Source organism: Leuciscus leuciscus, assembly GCF_965113295.1.
Source record: "Leuciscus leuciscus genome assembly, chromosome: 23".
Classification (NCBI taxonomy): Eukaryota; Metazoa; Chordata; class Actinopteri; order Cypriniformes; family Leuciscidae; genus Leuciscus; species Leuciscus leuciscus.
In genome coordinates, this window is record NC_138747.1 from 11,435,630 (window position 1) to 11,460,332 (window position 24,703).

Consider the following 24,703-nt stretch of genomic DNA (forward strand, 5'->3'; position numbering starts at 1 on the left):
TGCAGTAATTTCAATTTGGAAAATCAAAAAAAATTACTTTTAAAGCCATTCCTGGCTTTTTCAGAGAATATTTCATGGGCTTGTCCCTCAGTATGTCTTGTAGCTTATCCAGGCCTGCTCTCTTCATGTGACATTTGAACTCGGGAAGTCTTCCGCTTCCTGTTGAGCTCTCGCCAAGCAACATCTTCCTCTGCCACCTGTTGCACTGGGCATATGCAGCCTGGAGCTGGTCCTCATGGAGAGCCTCTCCTACGCGAAATACAAGGTAAAACAAGTCCCTTTAGGATCAAATGATCAAGGATGCTGACGGTTATAACTGTTCATTACATGGCTTTCTGGAATACTCAATTCTGATTGGTCAGTCTCTCTCTGATAGTGATGGGTGCTTTTGAAACACTGCTTCATGAAACTTCTAAACATTTATGAATCTTTGTTTCGAATTAGTGGTTCGGAGCTTGTTTCAAATTTGCCAAGTCACGTGATTTTAGCAAACAAAGCTGTTACATCATACTGTTTCAAAACTTCTAAAGATTCGTCGCTAGAAACCGATGATTTGGTTTTGCCATGAACGAGCGTCTAATGTTTAACTGATCTCGGGTCAGTTTTATAATATAGGTTCATTTTTAATTAATTTCATGAATTTGAATACTTTTTAAATTCATTGCATTAACTGATTTGGTGCTGCCAGCCCATGGTGTTTTGAGTGTTTTGAAACAGTGAATCATTTTGTGAAGCAATTGGTTCAATTGATTCAAAGTTTTGAAAAGTTACGTTTCTCCCATTACTAGTTTCTGCATTCAGCGGTCAGATATTTTCTAATATGCACCATCTTCCATGGCAACACTGTTTCAGTCCAACTTTTCATGTTTCATTCAAACGCATCTGGCGCCATCTTGCATCTCAATTATCGATTGAAGTGAAAATGTGTTTAAAAATGTGAGACGCAGCTGGGCAGTAGAATAAAAAAGTTCTTGAAATTTTAAGGTGTGCTATTTTAAAGGTGCACTGTGTAATTTTAGCGGCATCTAGTGGTGAGGTTGCGAATTGCAACCAACAGAAGTTACGGTGGCCGACAGGAAAAGATGTCGTCTGAGAGAGCAGAGAGTAGCCAGCAAAGCAATGAGGTTTCTTTACAAAGATAAATTAAGAAATTAGGTTTACTTATTCAGTAAAAACGTGATTTATTCAGTAAGACGTATTCAGTTCATCATGTAAGGTCTTTATACACCACTGAAAACATAGTTATGTTATGATATTACCTTTCTGTCAACTGATCCTCCTAAATATTAAACAATGCACCTTAAAGGTAGATTTTTAAAAAGTTTAACTTCTTGAGCACCACATTTTTCGGAAAAGAACAAATTTATGAAAAAATCATTCTGTGTGAATGGCCACTAATTTATTATTCTTTAGTGGAAGCTTTAAGATACCGGTACAATTATAAAAAATAAAATTGTTTCCATGCAAATCAATATTTCATGTCCATGCATTTACTGATTTGGTGAGTAGCTGTTTAATAAGAATAATCAAACATGAAATAGCATGATTTGTTCATGTTAAGAAAATGTTACCAGTCCAATGGATGCTCAAGGGGAGCTCTGGTCCAAACTGTGATGGTGGCTTGGAGTAAATGTCAAAATCCTGATATCTCTTGATCCATGGCAGCCTGGCTCTGGAAAGCGTTGGCTTCAGTTTATTCCCATGGAGAATGTTTTCTCTCCAAGACTGTGAACCAATTGGCATAACAAATTAATGCTTTTAATTTGGGAAGCACACACATAACACATGCAGTTGCTTAAATGGGAGAAACTGCTAATGATAACATCAATCTGTCATCTGTAAAGTTCACATTTTTGGGTGCTATGCTCATGTTCAGCAGGGAACAATAAGTTACAGACTGTGAAAGGCAGATAAATCAATTTCAGGCAAGCACATGCTTCTAGATAATGCTCTGTGTCCCATGAGTCAATCAGCTTTAGCCCTGTCACTATACTTGTAACTAAATACTGTTTTAAGCTCTGGGGATCTGTAAAGAGGTGGGCAAGGTAGGTAAACATCAGTAAAACTCTATCTTGTTGCTTAAGCTCTAAGGAATGCCTATAAAGTTGACATTGCACTGAGAGAGAAACATGACCCAGTGGGGTCTAACGGTCGGTGGTATGGCATGACATCAACAGCACCATTCTCAGCTCCTCTATCCGAGCATCGTCTGGATGCTTCGGGTGCTGGTTAGATTCAAAACTGCTCCTAAAACCTGGGTAAGAGAAGCGAATGCAAGTGGAGTCCTAGAAAGAGGATAAATAGCCACATTTTACTTACAGTTTTGCATTGCTAAATAAAGGCTTAGAGGTTGTTTTTTATGTATTTCATGGAAATTGGTGCCAACCTTTGAAAGTTCTCTGTAGAGTAGTTCTCCACTCTGAGTTGTAGAGTTCATTGTTTGAACATTGTGGCAATGGATGATCTGATCGTCAGTTACATTATGCAAAAGAACATTAGGCTTTGACTTTTGCAAGTTGCTACTCGCCCTATGGACCTCTTCGATATTTGCCTGAAATAAAAACTGCCTTTAATCAATTGCTAACTCAACTTTTTTGTTGAACATACAGTATCAGTAATTCATTACCTGAATGAAGTCTTTCACATTATTGCCCTCATTCTGTTTCCATTGTAAATATTCTGTGTTGAAGTTGTCTAGAGGTATTTGAGTTCTCATTCTAATGTTACGATGATCAGGTAAATCCTGAGATTCCTGGGACTCTGTCGCCATCCATAGCTCTCTCCTCCTGAGATCCGATCCGAGATCCGATCCAAACTCCTTGCTTAAACTGAGAACCATGTCGGCCGATGGGAACAGGTTGAGGCGCACTGCTTCTTGAAGCTTTTTTGCTTGGCGGATGTGGCTTATACTGAAAGATTATTTGCAAACATTTAAACTTTCTTGAACAATTTCTCTGTATTTCACAACATTTGTTCATTTAGGTTTAGCAAATTTTGCAAATGCTTTTTGGTGAAGAATACTGCATCCAAGTACACACTACTTGTCACCATGTTGAAATTGTAATCACACCAAAATACTCTACTAATGTAAACTCTGTTCTTCTTTGTATAGATAGACCATTTCAAGGACTTAAACAATAACAAACATGCGAGTTGAAATGCTACTGCGCATGTCTGTCCCTGAAACATTTCCGGTGTTGCCATTTTTAAACCACAGATCTGGGAAAAAGCTTGTACTTTTTAAGTCTAGCGAAAAGGCAACGGTTAAAGTATTTCCAAAACTGAAAATAAACGATGATTGAAATCATCTGACTCTTTAAATAAGACTTTGATGCGTAAACTTTTTACCTGAATAGTCTGACGGCTCATTATCTGATTGCGTGTTGCGACTGCTTGCGTGTACACGAGAGATGCGATAAAAGCATATCGCAGTCTGGATGCTTACAGTTGATTTCTTCGCGGAAAGGTTGGGAACATTTAGGCTATTTGTATAATGTGGATGACATCTGTCTTGTGTTTGGTGCAGATGAAGCAAGTCAAACAGCGTCAAAAACGTACTTATCATGGTTTGTCCGGGGAGGTTACGAGTGGACATTTCACTTTCATTGCTGGGTCCGTCTGTATATCTATGCAAATATTCATATTTATTTGTATATCATTTCAGAGCAGCTTTAGATACATGCTTGTATAGAGCTCGGGCGTAGATGTTATGGAATGGTGTGTTGTGGGTAACGGCGGCCATTTTAGAGGCAACACAAAAGCCGGTTTGGAATAAGGTAATAGCGTAGCCGGCCGGTCTCCACCGGCAACGAGAAAGAAAGAGAAAGAGTTATGGACCGTGACAAAAAAAGTTAAAGGTTAGTTTCGGGCCAGAGGGAGGACCCAACTACTGAGCAACAAGAACCTAATTTTAATTTTGATATTTTAAATAGCAGGATTAAATAAATTATCGCAATCACACTGTACATCAAGCGCATCCTGCCATTGTTTTGAATGCGCTCGACAACTAACCGGAAATGTCCAAGGAACAAAGACGTCACTTAAACCGGCAAAAGGCCGTTGAAATGGTCTATAACCTACTGAGAAAACCAAGAAAAAAAGGACCACGCTGGAACCTGTACGGCAAAGATGATGTGTGTGGGTGTAATTGCAATTATACCGTTTCATGGCTTCAAGGCAGGCATGAGGAACCGTATTCCTGATAAACACCAGAGGCTCCATCATAATGGTCTCAAGCGGCCTCAGAAGGCAAATCGGACTCAGACCCACGTCAAGCATGTCATACAGTCGCTTTGAGAAACTAAATTCTGAGTTATACAGCACAGTCACCTGTTCCTCCTCATCTCCATCCAACCTGGAAAAGATCAGATCGGTCTGTATGATCTTCAGGAATTTTTGCTTTGCTGCATATTGGTAAATGTTGTGCACATTGGAGCATTTTAAATGATGACTTTCTTACTTTATAGGCACTGTAGTCCACAGTCTTTTGACTGCTTGATCCTTCAATCCTTCCAGAACAAGAAGGTGTAGAGCCGTATCCATCATATGAAATCCAGTGAGAACATTTAGCCTTTTGTTCTCTTTTTCTTTGGCACTTATCTTATGACCAGATAGGACCCTTTGAATAGTTTCCTCTGGATAATGATTTAGTTGGAAGGCATCTGTATTAATTTGTAGAATTTCGGATGTCAGTTTGGCTAAGATGCGAGTATTGTTATACTTAAAGACATAAATGATGCGACCAAAAGGACTATCTTCTTCATTATTGCCATCTCTAGGATGGAGGGGGTAAGCTATCTGCACCTGGACCTTTAGTTGGGCGTCAGCTTCGAGATAATGACCCACTGGCATTGCGATATCTGAGGAAATCTCAAAAGAACTTCTCGGTTCATTTTTCTCAGAAGCAGAACAACTAATGGGCAATGTCAGCTTCAAATATCTGCATCCTCTGAGAAGATCTGAAAGATCTAGTTTTGCTATTCCATATGGATCATGGTGTTCAGTATCTGCCTTTAAGGCATTATGTGTAGTCCATAGATCTACACTTGCAAGTTTAGCATCATTGGGGTCAGTCCCAAATACTGCGGGTGTGCTGGAGGGTTTTTCATTTTTTCTATCCCGATCATGGACTTCGATCTCCATTGGTGGACCTCTAAGAAACTCAAACAGCTTTCCAGGGCTTAGACCGGTAAAAATCACATTCACATCCTTAAAGTAGATGTTAGCATTGTGATCATGGCCTTTGGTTCTGTAAATAGGCTTGTTGTGGAACTTGTATTGGCAGTAGACAGGAAGGCATTTTTCCTATTGAAAGATGAATTTGATTATTCCTGTGTTTATTGTAATATACTATTAATGTTGTTGAGTAATGAAACTAATCATTTCTGACATAGCATACCTTAAGTACATGGAAAGGAATGGGAGACGATGGCAGAGAAGCAGATAAAACTGTGATAACTAGTGGATTGAGTTCAGCCTTTAGCTGATCTGATATAAGTGGCTGATCCAGAGTGATATTCCAGAATCCCTCTTTCACCTCTCCGGAACAGAATCCCAGGCAGTCAATGAGCATCATACTCCCTAACATGAAGACACAGTACATGCCAGCCAATGTTTAAAACATATATTACATATAGGTCTGGTTTCACAGACAGGGCTTAGAATAAGCCAGGATTAGGCCTTAGATCAATCAGGACATTTAAGTAGCTTCTATAAACGTGCTTTTACTGGTTTCAGTTAAAACACCTCAAAGATGCAGTTTAGTCTGGGACTAGACTAAAGCTTTGTCTGTGAAACTGGTGGAATGACTACCATGTTTGGGGTCCGTAAGTTTTTGACTTACTCTTATGCTCACCAAAGCTGCATTTATTTGATTAAAAATACAGTAAAAGCAGCAATATTGTGAAATAATATTACAATTTACATAAATATATCCTAAAATGTCATTTACAGTATTTCTGTGATGGCAAAGATGAATTTTCAGCATCATTTCTCCAGTCTTCAGTGTCATATGATCCTGAAATCATTCTAATATGCTAATTTGGTGCTCTTTTACTAATAATGGTGTTTAAAAACAGTTGTGCTGTTTGATATTTTTTGTGGAAACTGTGATGCATTTTATTTAGGATATCTTTGATTTATCGAAGCATTTATTTTAAATAGAATTTGAACTTTTTTGTAATATTAACATTAAGTGTAGTTAATGTTTTGATTAATTTAATGCATCCTTGCTGAATACAAGTATTGATTTCTTTCAACAACAAAAAAAGTCTTACTGACATTAAACCTTCAAACAGTAGTGTATGTTATAGTTTAACTGTGGGAATGTCCTCCACTCCCATATTCTACATAGCTGTAATTCTTATAAAGTGCATATGAGAATTCTTTCTTTAATGGATAATAGTTTGGCGAAATAATAACAGTACTGAAGGATAGCCTCCATCCTGTAAAAGCCAACCCTGCAATGAAACGAGCTACATGTGATTTGTCTGGCTCGGCTTTATGGTAGCAAGGCTAAAATATTTCCCAAGTGAAGGCTTTCATCAGGAGCTCCTGCTGGGGGTCTGGATGAGACACATCAAAAGCTAAAGAACTAGTCGGTCGGCTTTGGCTGGTGCCATTCCACAGCCAATTAGAGGCTAAGTATCACGAACCCTGCAGGGAAGCCCCCTTACACGATCCACCCCACAGCGCTCAGGCATAAGGGAAACAGCCCCTAAATGGCTGGCTGCCTAGCTAAAGTCATGTTCATGATATATTGTATAAACATAACATTCACTTACAGGAAACCTGTGTATGAGAGCCATATGAGTGGGAGAATACAACCGCTTTTGGCTACTCGATCCTAAAACTACCATAAGGACTTTAATGCAAGTATCTTCCTCTGTGTCTAATGGTAATGCTATTCACCTTATTCTGCTCCAAACAATGCGTGCCACCATGACGACGACTCCGCTTGTCTACTTTCAGTTCGCAGCGATAGGCCTACTACCTGTACTAGCAACGAGAGAATGAGTTCAGGCTCCACATGCTGTTGTTGGTTGTTTTAACAATTCAAAGAAGATTTTTAGAAACCGAGTACTTCGAGCATAAGATAAGAAGAAGAGAATGCCCATGTCCGGTTCAGTATCAGCTACATTCAATGCCAGAGAGTAGAAATTTAGAGTGGTTTGCTGCACTAAATCTGAAGCATTCACCGAAAAAGGTATCTGTCTATTTGCACCATTTTGTTGACAAACACCCCACAGGTGACCATCCCATTCCGGAATTATACCTTGGATATAACAGACCAGAGGTGAAGAAGAGACGTACATTTGTTTGTGTCAAAGCGACAGGTAAGCCACTTTTAATGTTGAATTGTGTAGCTGGTTAGCGATAGCACCACTTCACAGCTAACCTAGTTAGCTAGTTAGCTACCTCCATTTTTTTTACATTTTTATGAGCTCCACCGGCCTGCTACAAAAATATTCGTGTTATATCTGTGGGCAGTCTAACCTACATTTTTATGAACAATATGCCCATTATGTTGCTGGATGGAGTAAATGTGTTAAAAACATGGCCATTAATGGTTTATGCATTTGTCTACTGAATGTTACTGTAGGTTTAGTGCTATGAACTTCACTGAGGGCTATCGTAGAGCTAGCTGCTATCGTTATGTGGGCCAGGTAGTTGTTAGTCTGAGCGAAGAAGAGCTTTCATCACCATTTATCATAAGCTTTCACTGTAATATTGTCAGTGTGAGAAACATGGACAGAAACTGTAGAGTGTAAAGTGACTGACCAGGAGGATGAGGGTATACCTGAGGTGCCACAACCATCACACAGCACTCTTTCCACCCAGTGGGAAGATCCATCGCTTTGGGACCACAACTATGGTGAACAGAAGGGTGTTGACGAGGCGGACAAAGATGCCTACAACACAAACTGAAGATTTCAGCTACTCCATGCTTCAGAATGATGCCGATTCGTTCCTCTACACTGGAGTCTCATTGGAAACCTTCAACTCTCTTGTTTCCACCTTAGATGGATTTGCTGAAAGGGCTTTTGTTTTGTCAGTGCGTGATCAGACACTGATGACACAGATCAAATTTAAATTAAATCGTGTGCTGGGTGACCTTGGTAGGCAGTTTCATGTGACTCAGAGTGTTGCCAGTAAGGTTATCTCATTCTGGATTGATAAAATGGAGGAGGTCTTGTGCCCTCTTATTATCTGGCTCCCAAAAGAAACCATTAAGGCCACTATGTCAACTGCATTCAAGAAGAGTTTTCCCAACACCACCTGTGTCATTGACTGCAGTGAAAGTTTGTTACAGAAGGTGAAAAATCTTGACTCTAGAGGGGAGTCCTACAGCCATTACTACTCGCACAACACAATCAAATACCTTGTTGCTGTTGCCCCATGTGGCTTAATCATGTTTATCTCAACGGGACATGGAGGACGTGCCAGTGACAAATATATCACTATGAACTCTATCAGGACTATTTAAAGCCTGGAGATGAAGTCATGGCAGATCATGGGTTCTTGATTCGTGATTTACTGTTTGAAAAAGGGGTCAAATTGGTTCTGCCTGCTTTCACTAGAGGGGGTGCTCAGCTAACTGAGGAACAAGTCACAGCAACTCGCAGGATTGCAAATGTACGGATTCATGTTGAGAGGGCAATCAGGCGACTTAAAGTATACAAGTATACCCTCACCAACTTAAGGGGTGATCTCATCCGTGAGTGATAAGTGACAACGGTGATATTCTGATGTAGTAGTTCCATCTGCGTGCACACACACACACACACACACACCCTTTACACATCTACATAAATTGCTCCTGTATATTTCATATTGACACTCGCTGCCTTTTGTAATTTTTTACTGTTTATATTTACTCTTTGTATTAAATTTGTTGTTATTCTTTGTGTACAATAGATTTGAACAGATTTGCATACAATTTTACATGAACAACATTCTGTATTTGTAAATATTCACTTATGTACAAAAATACTTATGCTCATAATTTTTAAATGTAAGCAATTGATTTGAAAAAGGAGTTTTCACACTGTTAACCGCAGCAGCACTTAACAGTTGTTTTGAGATTTGAATAAAATGTTTCTGAGGGATATTTTCTATGAATTCATTATGCTCATGTATCTGTTCTGCAGTTTCAGTCCCTGACCAACAAATTCATCCACAAGCTAGGGCAACATTGTTGAGAAATAAAATCTCTTCAGATGTCCTACCCTCTCCAGAACATAGGGCTCATCAAATGGTACAGTGAACATAACTGTGTCATTTGGGCTCCAGATAAACAATTTGGCCATCTTCAGACCGGCACAAAACATGCCTAATTGTACCTGCATGTAATATCCTCGGCTACCTGTTTTCTGAAGTTGTGGTACTCCATCTATAGCTTGATATCACTGCAGTTATGGTCAAGTTGATCCAAGAGGGTAGAATGGAGTTTACTTGGGATGGGACATTTTATTTCGAGTAGGACAGATGAGTCAATTACCCCATCTGGGCTGGCTGACAACCATGGCTCTGTGACACTAACGATGCCCCTATGTGGAATATTCATGCCTTGCTCTCGAAGTGCATTACCAGCAACCACCTCATTCTCCACCATAATTTGTGGCATAGTTGCCACAGATACTCTGCCATAAACTTATCAGGATTGGTGGATGCTCCTTTTTAGCTGAACTTGCAGTTATTCTCAATTTTCTTGCATTGTGCCACAAATCGTAAGAACTCTGCTCCCTTGTTTCAGATTCTAAAGTAGAAGCCTGTGCACTGCTCACTTGAACATACAACTCATAGAAACGTTTACATGTCTCACATGTGAGATCAGAACCGGCATGGGTTTGATAGGGTCTTAAAAATCTTGCATCTACTGCAGTATTTGCAAGGCTACAGGGTTGCACTACTGGTTTTACATTGTAACACTTGCCCAATAGACTGTTGGCTTTGTTGAGTCTTTGTCTACATTATTTATAAATTCTGCATGTGACATATATTGTAGGGTGTTTGGAAGTGGCTGAGCACCTGACACCCTAATGCTAAATTCATCCTCTGCCCTGTTTTGGCTCAAGGTTCCTGACTGTCCCTGCATTCCACCTGCACTGCTCATCTGTACATGCAAGCCCTGTCTTCCTGCAGTAACTGCATTCTCCAAATGTAATAAGCACATTCACCTAATACGTTACCAGAGTCACATCTATGTTTCAGATTGTGTCATCCCCACATTGCTAAACTAAATCGAAAAAAACATTAATCAAAAGTGATCTGATCACGTTATTTTTATTAAATCACAGATAAAAACAAAAAAAATGTTTTTTCTTCATACCTTCCAAAGGACAGCTGCTGCATGACTGCACAATCTCCCTAATCCAGCAATACATGAACATCCGACAGTCTCTATCACCCCCGACTGCTGCAGCATAACCCAAGCAATAAGCTTAGGCTGGTTAGCATGACTCCTGTCTACCTCTGCTTTCAAAAAGACATAGTCTCCGTGCTTCAGTAAAGAAATGCGCCTGACTTTATTTCTATAGAAGCAATTGAAGGCCTGGGTGCTTTTGTAATTGTGCATCTCCTCACGATCTACACCCTCCGAAAAGATAAAATAATTAATGATGTCAATATGGCTTACTCCTGGCCATAGCTTCATGTCATCCACCCAACCTGTCAATTCTGAGGGATGTGGCACTCTGATATGGTCGCCTTCACGATCTTTTAAGATTTCATCGGCGGTGTGTAGCCACCGACTACTGCCCATCTTGACCGAACAATTATCTACTACTTTAATAACTTTAAAAACTACCACCGTAGCCTTTACGCTAGTGCTAGCATGCTATGTAAACAAACACTTCAACCGGAAGTAGAAAACCGTTTAGTCAGTTGAACCCGCTATGAATCATTGGAAATAGAACGGGCAAAGAATAAGGTGAATACAAGAACATGAATCTTTACATGTTCATCAAACATTCATGAACTACACTCTTCTGAGGTTGCTAGGAAGAACCTACCTGCAAGAAGAGGAGCGAAACTGAGTTCCAGTGTGGCGGCTGCCTTTTCCCGGTTCGCCTCCATGAGTTCTGCAGACTCCTGGGTGGGTTTCTGGAAGAGTCTCTTCTTAGTGGGTGCTATTTGGCACTTTTCTTTTGTTAAGCCACTTTTAATAGGAACTAAAAAGAAAGACAGAAGTAAAGTGACCAATGATGTGCTATTTCAAGAGCCATAATGATAATATTGTGATGAGGCAATTTGTACACTCTTAAAAAATGCTAAACCCAACTTTAAACCCAACCATTGGATAAATTTTTTTTAAATAAAACTTTGGGTTGGTCCGTATTTGACACAAACATGGGTTGATACAACTCAGCATTTGTTTAGAGTGTATATATATAGATGTATCAAGCTATTTAATGTACACTACCTTTTAAAAGTTTAGTCAGTACGGTTTTTAAAAGAAATTGATACTTTTATTCAGCGAGGATGCATTAAATTGATAGTAAAGTCTTTTATGTTACAAAAAGATTCATATCTTTTGAACTTTCTATTCAACAAAGAATCCTGAAAAATCACAGGAATAATAATAAAATATATTCAAACAGAAAACAGTTATTTTAAATTATAATATTTCACAATACTCCGTTTACTGTATTTGTGATCAATTAAATGCAGCTTTCGTGTGCATAAGAGATTTGATAAAAAAAAATAAAAAAATTATCTTACCGAACCCTGTAACTACTTTTTATCCTTATAACGTTACTTTGGCATTAATATGACTATACGCAATCAAACCTATATGCATATTGTTGTAAAACATAATAATCATTGATCATAGTAAGTCTTTTATTAGCATTCAGTATAAATATTAGCATTATTATGGAAGTAGAATAATGTCAAATGTTTTTGAAATAAAAAGCCTGTTGAATTGCACTACTTGAAAAAAAATAGGCATTGCATTAACCATGCTTGCATTTTAATGCATTGTATTTTTAGTGCTTACATTTTTATGGGCTGAAATTCAACATGGTTGAATATTTAAGCTGTGAATATTTCAATTAAAAACATTTCAAACACCTTTTCATTATTAAAAATTCCATAATCCATATTCACCTTTCATATTTCACTTCCAAAATATTCAAACTGTTTAAAAATACAACCTATAATATTCAACAGGCAATTTTCGGTCCATTTTATTTCGCTTTGCAAATTCGCTTCCACAAATTCAGTGGTTCAAATTCGACAGTAAATTCAACATTGACGTCCAGGAACTGCAGGAAAAGCAGTAGATTGCCGAGCATACTCTCCATCTGCTGTTAGTCGACCTCACCATCAGATGGTGCAAAAGCGCTTTTTGCTGACGAAGACATTCATTCATAAAATGAAAATGATTATCCGTGTCAGTATATGCGGAAAAGATGATAAACACACAAAAGCTGTGTTTATGTTTCATTCAATAACTTCATTGTTACTTTCCCTGTGTATTCTACATGTCATCAGCTTTCTCTACCATGAACAGGATTATAATCGGTTTCCCTCAATACCTCATACTCAAGGATTTCCCTTCCGTTGATACAGTGATGTGAAAGACCAATCTTGCACCTTATTAGGGAAGTAGGCTGTAGGCTATTATATAGGCTACAGGCAAGAAGATGGACTCAGAATATGAACTTAACGCGCAAAGTTTCATGCTGAGCGTTTCGTGATATACTGGCATAAAATCAACACATACATACATTATATAGCCTATATATATATATATATATATATATATATATATATATATATATATATATATAGTATGCATACGTGTATTGCATTAGCTTAAACTGTCACAGCACTTGCATATTGTCCTCCTATTGTTAGTTTAACTGTAAATCGCTTTGGATAAAAGCTTCTGCTAAATGACTAAATGTAAAAATTGGCTTGACATTGGACATTCGCACATTTAGGGACCGTCTCTAAAGTTGCATACAACATTGGCATACACGTTTCTAACTTCAATAGCAAACTTAAATTTATTTGAATAAATATCAAAAATCCAAAGGGTGCGCATTATGCCTGACACTAAATGAACACTTTACAGTTGGTTTTATGACTGTAAGTCGTTCTATTCAAATGCTATCGGAGTTAGAAACGTGTATACCAAAGTCGTACACACTTTAGAGACGGTCCCTAAATGTGCGAATGTCCAACATCAAGCCATCTGTATGCCAATCTATCACTGGGAAACGCTCAGCATTAAGCTTTGCGCGTTATTCTGAGTCCATCTGCTTGCCTGCGAGTTTGGTCTTTTGCATCACTGTAGTCCATTAAGCTACGTTAAGCGTTGTATATGTCCAGCAGGGGAATCCTTAAGTATTGAGGGAAACCCTAATAGCCTGCATGCAGCACATCGCCACAATATAAAGTTAAGGCAACTAAACAACCAAGAGAAATATATGTCAACCTCAAAAATGTAACATTGGATCTGTATATCCGCATCGGGGAATAACATTATAATCTCGTTCACGGTAGAGAAAGATGCATGTAGGCTACACAGGTAAAGTAACCGTGAAGACGCTGAATTTAACATAAAACAGCCGTCATAATAATCACAAATACACTTACATTGCTGTAAATGAGTTTTATGAATGAATGACTTGTTCTAACTGTTGCTGGTCTTCAACACGCGCTTTTGCACCATCTGATGGTGAGGTAGACTAACAGCAGATGGAGAGTATGCTCGGCAATCTACTGCTTTTCCTGCAGTTCCTGGACGTCAATGTTGAATTTACTGTCGAATTTGAACCACTGAATTTGTGGAAGCGAATTTGCAAAGCGAAATAAAATGGACCGAAAATTGCCTGTTGAATATTATTGGTTGTATTTTTAAACAGTTTGAATATTTTGGAAGTGAAATATGAAAGGTGAATATGGATTATTGAATTTTTAATAATGAAAAGGTGTTTGAAATGTTTTTAATTGAAATATTCACAGCTTAAATATTCAACCATGTTGAATTTCAGCCCATAAAAATGTAAGCACTAAAAATACAATGCATTAAAATGCAAGCATGGTTAATGCAATGCCTATTTTTTTTCAAGTAGTGCAATTCAACAGGCTTTTTAATTCAAAAACATTTGACATTATTCTACTTCCATACATTATTATCATACCTGTGGCAGAGCGTAGCTCCAAACGCTTCCTATAGTCAGCTGATACTGGAGCTTTGCTGTTTTTCATAGATGTCCTTGATCTCCGGTTTTCCTTCTCATAAATAGCTCTCATCATAAAAACCATCTTCCTGATGCCATCTTTGAAGACATTTGATGTTGCAACTGAATATTTTTTCCAAGAATGATCACTAGAAATGATGCATGTTCTATTGTGCTTTGTGATTTGTGCACAAGTATAATGTATGAGGATGTAACTATGAATTTCACACATGAGATTCATAGTCATGTTTCTGCCTACTGTGATGTAAATTAATGTCTTTAAATCAGTTAAAATGGCCCCCTTCTGAAGTAACTGGGTAAGACAAATATTATTTTATTTATTCATCTATCACATTTCACTTCGTAAAGTAATTATGCTCTGCAGTGTCTTAAACTGTAGAATAGATCTTGCTGTATAATAGAGGTGTTCAGACCAGTGATAGTTACAACAAAGGAAAACCTAATTGGAAGCACAATCAATAAAACAGTGGTAGATCGTACCCATTTGATCTGAATCCTCTCCAGAACTCTCCTGTGGAAGTCCGAAGGCTTTGGGTCTGTCATTCATGGCTTTGAAGGATATCTTGTCTTTGCTGTCCCACACTCTAACTGTGACCTTATGGGAGGCCATTTTAATTAGGAGCTCTCTGGTCACATTGACTTTCAGATTCTGAGACCAACTCAACCACACCTGGTTTCCTTCTCGCCATGGCTTCAGCACCTTGTCGGAACACATAGCAAATGATTTCATGATCATCTGAAGATTTATTCTATTTTACAAAGACAAAAATAGAATTGCACTGCCGTTCAAAAGTTTGGGGTCAGATCATTTTATTTAGTTAATTCTTGTAAATTGAAATTTGTAATGTTGCAAAATATTTCTATTTAAAAAAATGCTGTTCTTTTCAACTTTATATTTATCAAAGAATCCTAAAAAAATGTACCACGGTTTTCACAAGAATATTAAGCAGCATGACTTTTTTCAACATTGATAATAATAAGAAATGTTTCTTGAGCAGCAAATCAGCATATTAGAATGATTTCTGAAGGATCTCAACTTTGCCATCACATAATTTTTTACTGTATTTTTTGATCAAATAAATGCAGTCTTGGTGAGCATAACTCAAAAACATTTAAAAAAAACTGCAAACTTTTGAATGTTAGAAAAAAAATCATGATTTGTTATCACAACTTTTTTCTTTAGTCAAATCAACTTAGATAATTAGTTATATTTATTAAACCAATCTCCTTTTATATTTGATATAGGCCTAATGAAATTTTAAATTTCAATGAACACAAAATTTTAAGGCAACCAGGTAACTTGCTTTTTTAAGTTAAACCAACAATATTTTGTCGGGGTGTTGTGATAAAGAATTAAAACACACATGCAAAGATCATTCTCAAATGTGCAAATTATTATTTCTAGGTAAACAAAAAGTGTTCACCCTAAACAGCGAGGTGCACAATAGAAATCCAAGAGGGCAATTAACTGAAACTCTAGCCCAGCTTTCTTTGGGTCAGTGATGCACAAACTTGTGCATAATGTATTAACAGAGATTAACAACAACAACTGTTTGCTTATCAAGTCAAAGTAGTACTAGTTAGTATTATTCTACATATAAATAATTGAGCATTTACAAGCGCCTGCTTATTAACCCCTAATTAATTCCAATAGTTTACCTTAGTCTCATTGGCCATGTAGAGTTTAGCAGCTGAACCAAACATCACTAGATCCGCTCTGATTGGTTCAGGTTCATCAGGCAGCATGTTGTACTCAATGCAATAATAGCCCTCAGCTCTGGGGGCCTCCACATTGGATGGCTTTTTCTTTGTCCCTTTTTTTGTTTTCTCAGAATTTGTAAAATACTCCTCATGTTCAACTTGATTAAAAAAAAAAAAAAAAAAAACAGAATAATATTATTATTCACGTAAAGACTATTTAGGCATGACCATGTCAATTTATTTCATAGTGTCAGGAAAAATGATTTCATCATCATCACATAAAAACAATGGCATCGCCATACCTTTAAAAATTGCTAATGCAATGCTGACTGTACAGGTGACAACATAGCTGGAGTCTGTTGTGAATGATGTTATGGTTTGTTCATCCACAGAACTGGATTCTGGCATCTTCATATATGGATCTTCACTTTCGTCAGCATCAGGTCCACTGTCTGTGAGGAGTTCGGCGTTTAAAGACAAATCTTCATTTCTCTTCATGTCAGGTGATGCTGAGTCCCTGCATTCCATTGTGTTCTAGAAATATCGGTCTTGGATTAGAAGATATTAAAACCATCACAACAAATATGGTAGCCTACTATTGTAGTGTACAGTAATGGTTTCAGATGGCAATACCACAGTAGCTACATGATAAAAAATCATCTGTGTCTTATTGTATCATTTCTAATTTAAACATTATATAATTAGCAAGCACTATTATATTACAAAGTTCAACTAAACTTACTGTACCATAACTGACCACTCACCGCTACTTTTATGTTTTAATTGAGCGCATAAGCATTAGAGAACTTTGAAACGTTGGCTTTTGTGAAGGAATGCTTTGCGTCGCCGTGACAACCGGAGTCGCGAGAACATAATAAAGCGCGCTCGCTGGTAAATAGGAAATGACAAGCGACTCATGGAACATAACTACAGTCAACAGCAGTTACACAGTGGCCAATCGACATTCGACTCCACCGGCACTTCAAAGCTTTTACTTACTAGAGGCTGAAAGGAAATATTGGTTCTGCTATAGGCAGCCTCCATATAAATAAAACAATTCCTTTGCAGCCATAGAAAACTTTAGGAAAAGTAACTCTGTGTATTATAAGGGCATATTCGAGTAGCAGCTAAGGCAAATTCCAACGTTCTCACCACTGGCTAATTAATACGTTAGCATACTTTGCAATACGGTGAAAAATACATTAAACTTAACCGGACAATACATTTCAATGTAACAGTAATTTTGCTGTTCAGCTGTAGAATAGGCTACAGATTTTTTTTGTAAATAAAATAATAACTAACTGCACGATTCTAATTTATATTTAACCAAACAGGCCTAAATACAGTATAAAAAATAAAAATAAAAAATAAAAGAGTTATGAAGATATGTTCATTAGGATATTTATATTTTGTTATTTAGTTCGTTTATTGCATCATTTAATTTTATGTAGGCCTATTGGCCTCTTTTGTGTATAATTTATGTATTTGCATTATTCATGAAAACTTCAATTTTGATTAACTTTGATATATCCTGCGCTGTATTAAGCGAACCTGTATGCATACTATAATGAAATATTATTTCAGTTGATATTTTAAGTTTAAACGTAGATTTTAATTGTTAAACCAAACATTAGTCCTATATCGGTTGATTTATATGAAAGCCTATATGAAATATCCTGTATACATTGACACTTGAAATGCCTTTATGTTGTTTAATTTCTTTTCAAAAGTTTTTTTCCCTCTGCAGTTAAGATTTTGGGGGCAGTGCTCCCTTCACAGCAACGCCCCCACGCGCACAGCGCGAGAGTTTCTACTACAAGAGTGGGGCGGTCTGGTGTTCAGATGACATGAACTTGGTATGCTGTTTGTGTGCTTAGAGGATCTGTTGAATCCATTAATCCATTTAGGCTCTATAAATGGAATTTTTGTGAGGGGAAAAAGGATGGAAAAGTCGGACGCATGCGATCCATACAGCCGACCCGCGCGCAGGACACAATGGATAGTGAGCACTCTGGCGTATCATTACGGACTAGACCGTGGAGTGGAAAACGAAATTATAGTCCTCGCAACCGGGTTGGATCAATACCTCCAAGAGATATTTCATCACCTAGACTGTCAGGGAGATGGGAAAATACCAGCCGAGGATTTTAACATTCTTTGCGATATTTTAGGACTCAATAAAGAGTGTGATCTAGAGGAATGCGCGGGGATATTGGATAATCTACCCAAAGAGTTCAGCTTCAGGCAGTTTCACGCAAAACTCTGCGGTTATTTCAGTACCAAAGCTGGGTGTCAGTATGAGAATGGGAGGTTGTTGGTTGGCAAGGAGAGCGAGCATATAGAGACGCAGATCAGACTCCGGAGCCCTTTGAGGCGGCGCGAGAAGCTGCTGTCGTTGGGTACCAGCAATAAGCGAGAAAGCGGAGAGCCTTCTTCGCCCACTGTGGATAGACACACATCAGGTTGTAGGCAGCTGGGATCCTGCACCAGGGAGTGTTACGAGGAAATCGTGGCCCTTGAGGAGGCTGAGGACAGGATAGCCAAACTTGAGGAGGAAAATGCGAGTCTCAGGGAGTTGGTGGAGGACATGCGCGCGGCTCTTCAAAGCAGTGATGCTCGATCACTGGCCCTACAGGTACAGTCATTGTGATCAAGTTCATACTAGCCTAATATACAAATTAAGCAACAATATTTTCTGCATAACGTCTGCTTGATTATTAGATCGAGTTTGTGAGCGAATTATAAAAGAACTTAGTGGTTTTGGGGTTCTTCTTCTTCGCAAACCCAAGTCTTTTAAAAATAATTTTACATATACTGGTGATATGTTAATCTGTAGCTAGCCTGATTAAGTTATAAATAAGATAGTCCTCTACTCTGTTACAACCAATGCCTGCTATGAGTGGCAATGTCTATACCAGGGGTGGGCAACTCAAGATCTACTTTCCTACAGAGGTTAGCCCCAACCTTAATCAAACACACCTGAGCAAGGTCTTCAGGATTACTAGAAAGTTATAGGCAGGTGAGTTTGATCTTGAGAGGATCTCAAAGGCCAAAGTTGCCCAGCCCTGGTCTGAATAGCCCTTATATAGCCCCGTCCCTTTTTCATTGTGTTCCGGTTTGTATTTCCGCAGCATGAAGGTAAGATCTTACGGATTTATGAATGAACCGCTCATTTTAAAACCTTTCCAGTCTACTGGCATTTTCTATGACATCCGCTTCAAACATTATAATGCTCATGATGGCTTTCATTAAGTCTAAATAAGTAAATACTCTTCGACAGCAACGCAAGAGAAATATACAGGGCTACTGCAAACACGATAGTTCAAATGTAACAGATGTAGGCCAGTAAGAGCTGTGTGTGTAAACCTCACTCCCCTGGCCTTGACCCGATCCGAGCGGGAATTTGAACCGGAGTCTGGGAGGCAGGCACGCTAACAGTCGCTAGCGCGCCTGGAGACCTGGTTCGAATCCCGATCGGAGCGGGTCAAGTAAGACCAGTTTCACAAAGATGGCTGCTTGCTTGTTTCTCTGGCGCATAAGGTCTATACTATCACATTCTACTGACATATTTCTGTCACAGGTGGGTCTGTGGAAAAGCCACTCGAAACATAAACCAGAGGGTGGCTGTTTCATCGCCCACCAAAGGCGAACAGCCCAGAAGCCCAACATTTCTGGGAACCTGAAGGACATCCAGAGTTTCCTTAGAGAAGTGGAACTCATCCGGAACTCCAGGGATGGGCAAATCGAGGAGGCCATGTTCTTCAACCGTAAGCTGGAGCAAGAACTGCGAGTATCACGCGAGACCGTGTTGATTCTGGAGGATTGTAACAGGACTCTAAAGAAGGAGCAGGTGGAGATGAGGAAGAGGGTGGAGGAAGCCAGACAAGCTGTGCTGAGTGGCCTCAAGAAAGTGAAGGAGCTGGAGACCAAAGCCAGTCATGTGCCTGTTCTGCAGAGGCACGTTGAGCAGCTAGAGATGGAGCTTCTGTACTACAGGTTAGTGTAATTCTTACGTGAAGTGCCAGATGGAACAAAAACAAGTGAAATGCATCACACATTAGGGCTTTTCACTTTGCACTTAACCCCAAGTTATCGCCGTTTTAAACCTCACTTTTAACCACTTTTGCACCGTTAACCCTGCATTGCAGTGCCAAACTTGCAAAGTGTGAGTCAATGAGGTGTTAGAATGTTACGACTAGATACTTAGCAACGGACAACTAATAGTGTCTCCAGTATATAATATGAGGATGCCCAATTTTAGAGCATTTGTGTAAACATATTAGGTGCATACAGCATTCGTCCAATCAGTGACACTGACACAAAAAATATGCAAATAAGGACATTAACCCAGCATTTAGGAATGTACAGTGTGAAATGTCAGTTTATGGATATGCAGGATTAATTGTTAACCCCGTGTAAATTTTGAGTTGTGTGAAATGTGAATCAAGATAACCCAGGATTCCGTTTACCCGGTGTTTAGAATGACCCAGGGTTAACTATTTCATGTGTGAAAAGCCCTTTTATTTACTGAACTACTGTTTCATGCAGTTTTGACAGCGTTTATGCAGCAGGCCTAACTAGGTATCATATACCCACAGACGTTTGTCACGGTGAGGTAATCTGTTTTTACATTGGGATAGCTTACTTCAGCAATCATGAAGCATAAAGAAGACATTATCTTCACTAACCACAATTTGGCATCTGTTTCTGGGGATTTCACTGATGTAAATGTATAAGACTCTGTCAAAACATGACAATTTAGCAACGATCCTAACAAGTAAGGATGTTTACTTTAGCTGTTCAACAGTTTGAAATGTATTACAGAAATCGCAGAGCTCATCCTATATACATTAAATATTACTCTGTTTTATGCTGCTGCTACTGCTATTTTGTGATAAAGTTCTTTTGGGAATGACAGTTTGCATTTTGTTTCAGGATTTTAATGAGATTACTCTGCTAGAAGCATTATTGTCATCTGAACCAGACTGAATGCAGTAAACAGTTTCATTACATAATGTAGATTCAAATAATCTGACTCAAAGTGAACTGAGATTCCTCTGGGTTAAAATGGCTCCCGCCAGAACTTGCTGGCCCTGATTGTGCAGACGTGTGCCAACATGCATGTTATTTAGGTTGGCTTGATGTGGTTCTGCTTCTCGGGTGCAGACCCTGTTTTGTTTGGGTTCATTTAGTTGTCAATGTGTGTGGCAAATGGGCTCCCATATTGGTTAGCTGAAATTATGCACAGCTTCTGCTGGAAGCCACTCATTTCGTAGTTTGGGTTTTATACTTAGGCTGTCATTGAACTTTCCTAGCTCGCAACCATTTAATTTACGCTTAGAAGAAGTTCAGCTTAACGTCATCAGTGTTTACATATTTCTTGCATGCTAATTTTGGGACAGCATTCCTGGCAATCCTGATAAAAGTGGATTTACTGAAAGTCTGGAGTTAGAAGTGTTTTCAGTTATCAATTCAGTGGTAAGATGTGGGTTTTACTGACAGAATCACATTGACTTTTTTAATAAACATTCACTTTTATACCTCCAGACTGCACTAATCTATGTGAAGTCTGTGGTGAACTTTACCAGGAAGCCTTTCTATGGCCTCTCCATTGATGCCCTTAAGCCAAATAATTCATTCCAGATCACAATGGAGCTGACACATTTGGGGAGAGTTCCATTCAGCCCGGCAAGGCCTGACCTAAACAGATTGAAAGTTCCCATCTATCTTCAAACAGTTTTCCCCGCTCTACAGAATAATGGAAGAACACTCCCTGTCTATATCCTAGCAACAATTCCTACCAACCTCACTAAGTTTAGAGATCTTGGCATGCTACTTACAAATGTTTAAAAGTAAGTTCCTGTTTGTTTTTATGTTAAATACCAAATACTGCTGATTCTATATGTTATTCAGAAGCGTTTCTTTCTTTGTAGACTTTATTAGTTTGGGTGTAAATAATTCCTTGGGCTGTACCGCTGTTTTAATATTCAGCCATAACCAGTAACAGACCTCACATCCCAAAGCCATGTTTACAGTCTGCACACTGCAATGAATGCAGTTATTCAAAGTCATTTTGCCAGATATAGTGCCTTTTGGTGCACCACCAGTTAATGTCTGGAGTTAGAAAAATCTTTTTAATAGAAATGAAAACTTTTTATTAATCAAGACTGTGCAAAATGATCAAAACTGATCGAATAAATGCTGTTCTTTTAAACTTTCTATTCATCAAAAAATCTTTGAAAAAATTTGCACGATTTCCACAAAAATATGCAGCTCAACTGTTTTAAACATTTATAATAATAGGACATATTTCTTGAGCACTAAATCAGCATGTTAGAATGATTTCTGAAGGATCATGTGACACTGAAGACTGGAGTAATGATGCTGAAAATTCAGCTTTGCCATCAAAGGAATACATTACATTTTAAAATATATTGAAATAGAAAACAGTTATTTTTAATTATTAATAATATTTCACAATATTACTGTTTTTTACTGTATTTTTGATCTAATAAATGCAGCCTTGGAGAGCATAAGACTCTTCTTTCAAAAACGTTTTTATTTTGATTAAAATGACCGACCCAGAATTTCTGAATTGTAGAAATTTGTTTAAATTAATTAATGAATTCATCATAAGGGTGCCAAAAGACTATTAACAAACTAGCATAGATTATTACCTGGTCCTTTTAAAAAGTTGGAAGTGAAAGTTATTGTAGCAGTCATAAGTCTCGTGTTTCAGCAGCTCATTTCTGGGGGGGGGGGGGGGGGGGGGGGGGGGTGGAGGGGACGTAGACACGTGCAGAGCGCTCTGGCTGGTATGTGGCAGATCAGAGCAGGGTTTTTTTTACTTTGAGGCCAGAAAGCCCCATGGGCAAGTGCTGAAAGCTGAAAAGTCTCTAGAGTGCTTCCAATGGGCACACAGCTCTCTGAAAACAAAAACGCTGGAGAATAGCTTTTGATGCAGCTGCCAGTGGGCGAAGAGGATACCGGTCATGCTCCGCGGGTCATGGACTGACCCATTCACACTGAGAGCAATGCCTTTTATCTGGAGGGAGAGGTGTGTCTGTTGGCTATTTTTCATGTCCTTTTTGTTCAGACCTTAATGCCGTTCTTGTAATAATCACACATATTAATAGCTCACTTCAGTTCCCCCACCTGCCGCTTTAACCTCCCCATCTGGCACGACAATAATCAGCGATATTAGACTCTTTATTCACATGAAAGGGATGTCTATTAAACTAATTTTCTCTTTCCTCGGAGTAGTAGTGGTCTTGGAAATGTTGCATTTCTAGAGACACTATTTAATATCAAATTTCTTTCTTTAAGATGTGTGATTACACAACCTTGGACCCGAACAAAGCATCTGATTTATTGTACAGTTTCCTCCAGATTCCGCACACAACAATAATGTGGTATCATGATATTATTCTTTTTTTTTTTTTTTACATTTTGTTTTAACGTAAAATTTCTTATTATTATCAGGGTTGAAAACAGTTGTTGCTGCTTAATATGTTTTTATTGGAAAACATTATTTTTGATGATTAGAAAGTTTAAAAGAACAGCATTTATTTGAAATAGAATTTTTTTATTTGTAGCATTATAATGTCCTTGTTGTCTTTTTTTGACCAATTGAATGTGTCCTTGCTGAATAAAAGTATTAATTTCTTTTAAATTTTGTATTAATTTTGTACTGCCCCCAAACGTTTGAACGGTTGTACAACTGAAAGTGATACATGGCCCCTGGAGATTTACTTTTTTATGAGCCATTTCCGGTCATATTCGACACTTTGGAGTCATCCAGAATGAGAGAAAGTCCAAGTGTAGATCTCACAGATATTGCGTAAGGTTTCCTGTAGCCCTCTTGGCCCTAATAAAGAAAGAGGAAGAGGTTTAGATAGAGGCCAGGTCTCATGGGGGAGGTGGTGGGAACAGACCTGATCTGTTCAGTTCATTACCATGAAAAAACACACCATCCGTGTGTGCGTCCTGCCCGGAGGCGTTTTCTCCCCCTCAGAATCCAAGATGGACCGAAACCCTCAGCCTAGACCCCAAGAGAACCGCAGCGAGGCAGACCTTAGGACAAAAGAGACAGACGGTGCGAGAAGAACAAAAAGAGCAGAGGGGGGACAAGAGCCGCCATCTGGAGGAAGAGGCAAACACTCGGCTGTTTGTTCAGTGGGGGTGAATTTCCACCATCTTACTCTATTTATCGCTCCGCTTTCAGACGTGCTTTATTTCCCTCTATTCATACCAGGTGAAAAGCATTGCATTTATCATCAGGTCTGTGCTGTTTTTTAAGCTCTGCTGACATCACGGAGACTGACATGTTAAATGTAAGGCCGACTAACCGCTCAAAAATAATCAGTTATTATTCAGAGAACTATTATTTCAGCTGTGGTGCGGCCGACTCGTGTAAAATGTGTCCGGGGTAACCTGTTGTACCTCAACACATAATAACAGGGCTGGACAGATGGAATGAACAGTCCTTTGAAAATTCCCTGTATTATGACTGAAGAAGGTAAAGAAATGTCAACAAAATGAGGCCTCATAAAAATGTTGTCTTTAGGAGGTCTTTATATGGCAGGGTTTTTTTGGTCCAGTATTTTCTAAGCACTTTGAGAATGAAAAACTCCCAAGACCTTGACTTTTTTTTTCCATTTTCAAACCCAGCTACGAACATTTCCCTTTCTCCTCCCACCCTCGGCCAGCTGATACTCTTGCTCTGCAGACCTCAGCACTAATAAACTGCCCACCTTGCTATGTTGGGGGAGAAATGTCCTCGAAAATGT

At 38.6% G+C, this 24,703-nt stretch overlaps 2 protein-coding genes across 4 annotated transcripts in view; one reads left to right on the forward strand and one right to left on the reverse strand.

The window, feature by feature from the left end:
* cfap92 (cilia and flagella associated protein 92 (putative)) overlaps positions 1 to 24,703 on the reverse strand; it is a 27,501-nt gene continuing 2,798 nt past the window's right edge. Inside the window, exons 2-16 of one of the 3 annotated variants that reach the window (XM_082155010.1) lie at positions 23,870 to 23,987; positions 23,667 to 23,781; positions 16,217 to 16,448; positions 15,873 to 16,072; positions 14,694 to 14,913; positions 14,154 to 14,291; positions 11,013 to 11,171; positions 5,399 to 5,580; positions 4,460 to 5,304; positions 4,160 to 4,354; positions 2,627 to 2,909; positions 2,387 to 2,551; positions 2,181 to 2,285; positions 1,572 to 1,725; positions 1 to 249 (exon numbers count right to left, since the gene is read on the reverse strand). In XM_082155010.1, the coding sequence (XP_082011136.1) occupies positions 11 to 249; positions 1,572 to 1,725; positions 2,181 to 2,285; positions 2,387 to 2,551; positions 2,627 to 2,909; positions 4,160 to 4,354; positions 4,460 to 5,304; positions 5,399 to 5,580; positions 11,013 to 11,171; positions 14,154 to 14,291; positions 14,694 to 14,913; positions 15,873 to 16,072; positions 16,217 to 16,448; positions 23,667 to 23,681 (3,132 nt within the window). In that variant the 5' untranslated portion in view covers positions 23,682 to 23,781; positions 23,870 to 23,987 and the 3' untranslated portion in view covers positions 1 to 10. Of the gene's footprint in view, positions 250 to 1,571; positions 1,726 to 2,180; positions 2,286 to 2,386; positions 2,552 to 2,626; positions 2,910 to 4,159; positions 4,355 to 4,459; positions 5,305 to 5,398; positions 5,581 to 11,012; positions 11,172 to 14,153; positions 14,292 to 14,693; positions 14,914 to 15,872; positions 16,073 to 16,216; positions 16,449 to 16,656; positions 16,758 to 23,666; positions 23,782 to 23,869; positions 23,988 to 24,703 lie in introns of those variants that run through there. The other 2 variants (XM_082155011.1, XM_082155012.1) reach the window with 2 other exon arrangements.
* The window catches only part of efcc1 (EF-hand and coiled-coil domain containing 1), a 19,248-nt gene continuing 12,386 nt past the window's right edge, over positions 17,842 to 24,703 (forward strand). Inside the window, exons 1-2 of the mRNA XM_082155032.1 lie at positions 17,842 to 18,549; positions 19,495 to 19,910. Coding sequence (XP_082011158.1) covers positions 17,857 to 18,549; positions 19,495 to 19,910 — 1,109 coding nt within the window. The 5' untranslated portion in view covers positions 17,842 to 17,856. The remainder of the gene's footprint in view (positions 18,550 to 19,494; positions 19,911 to 24,703) is intronic.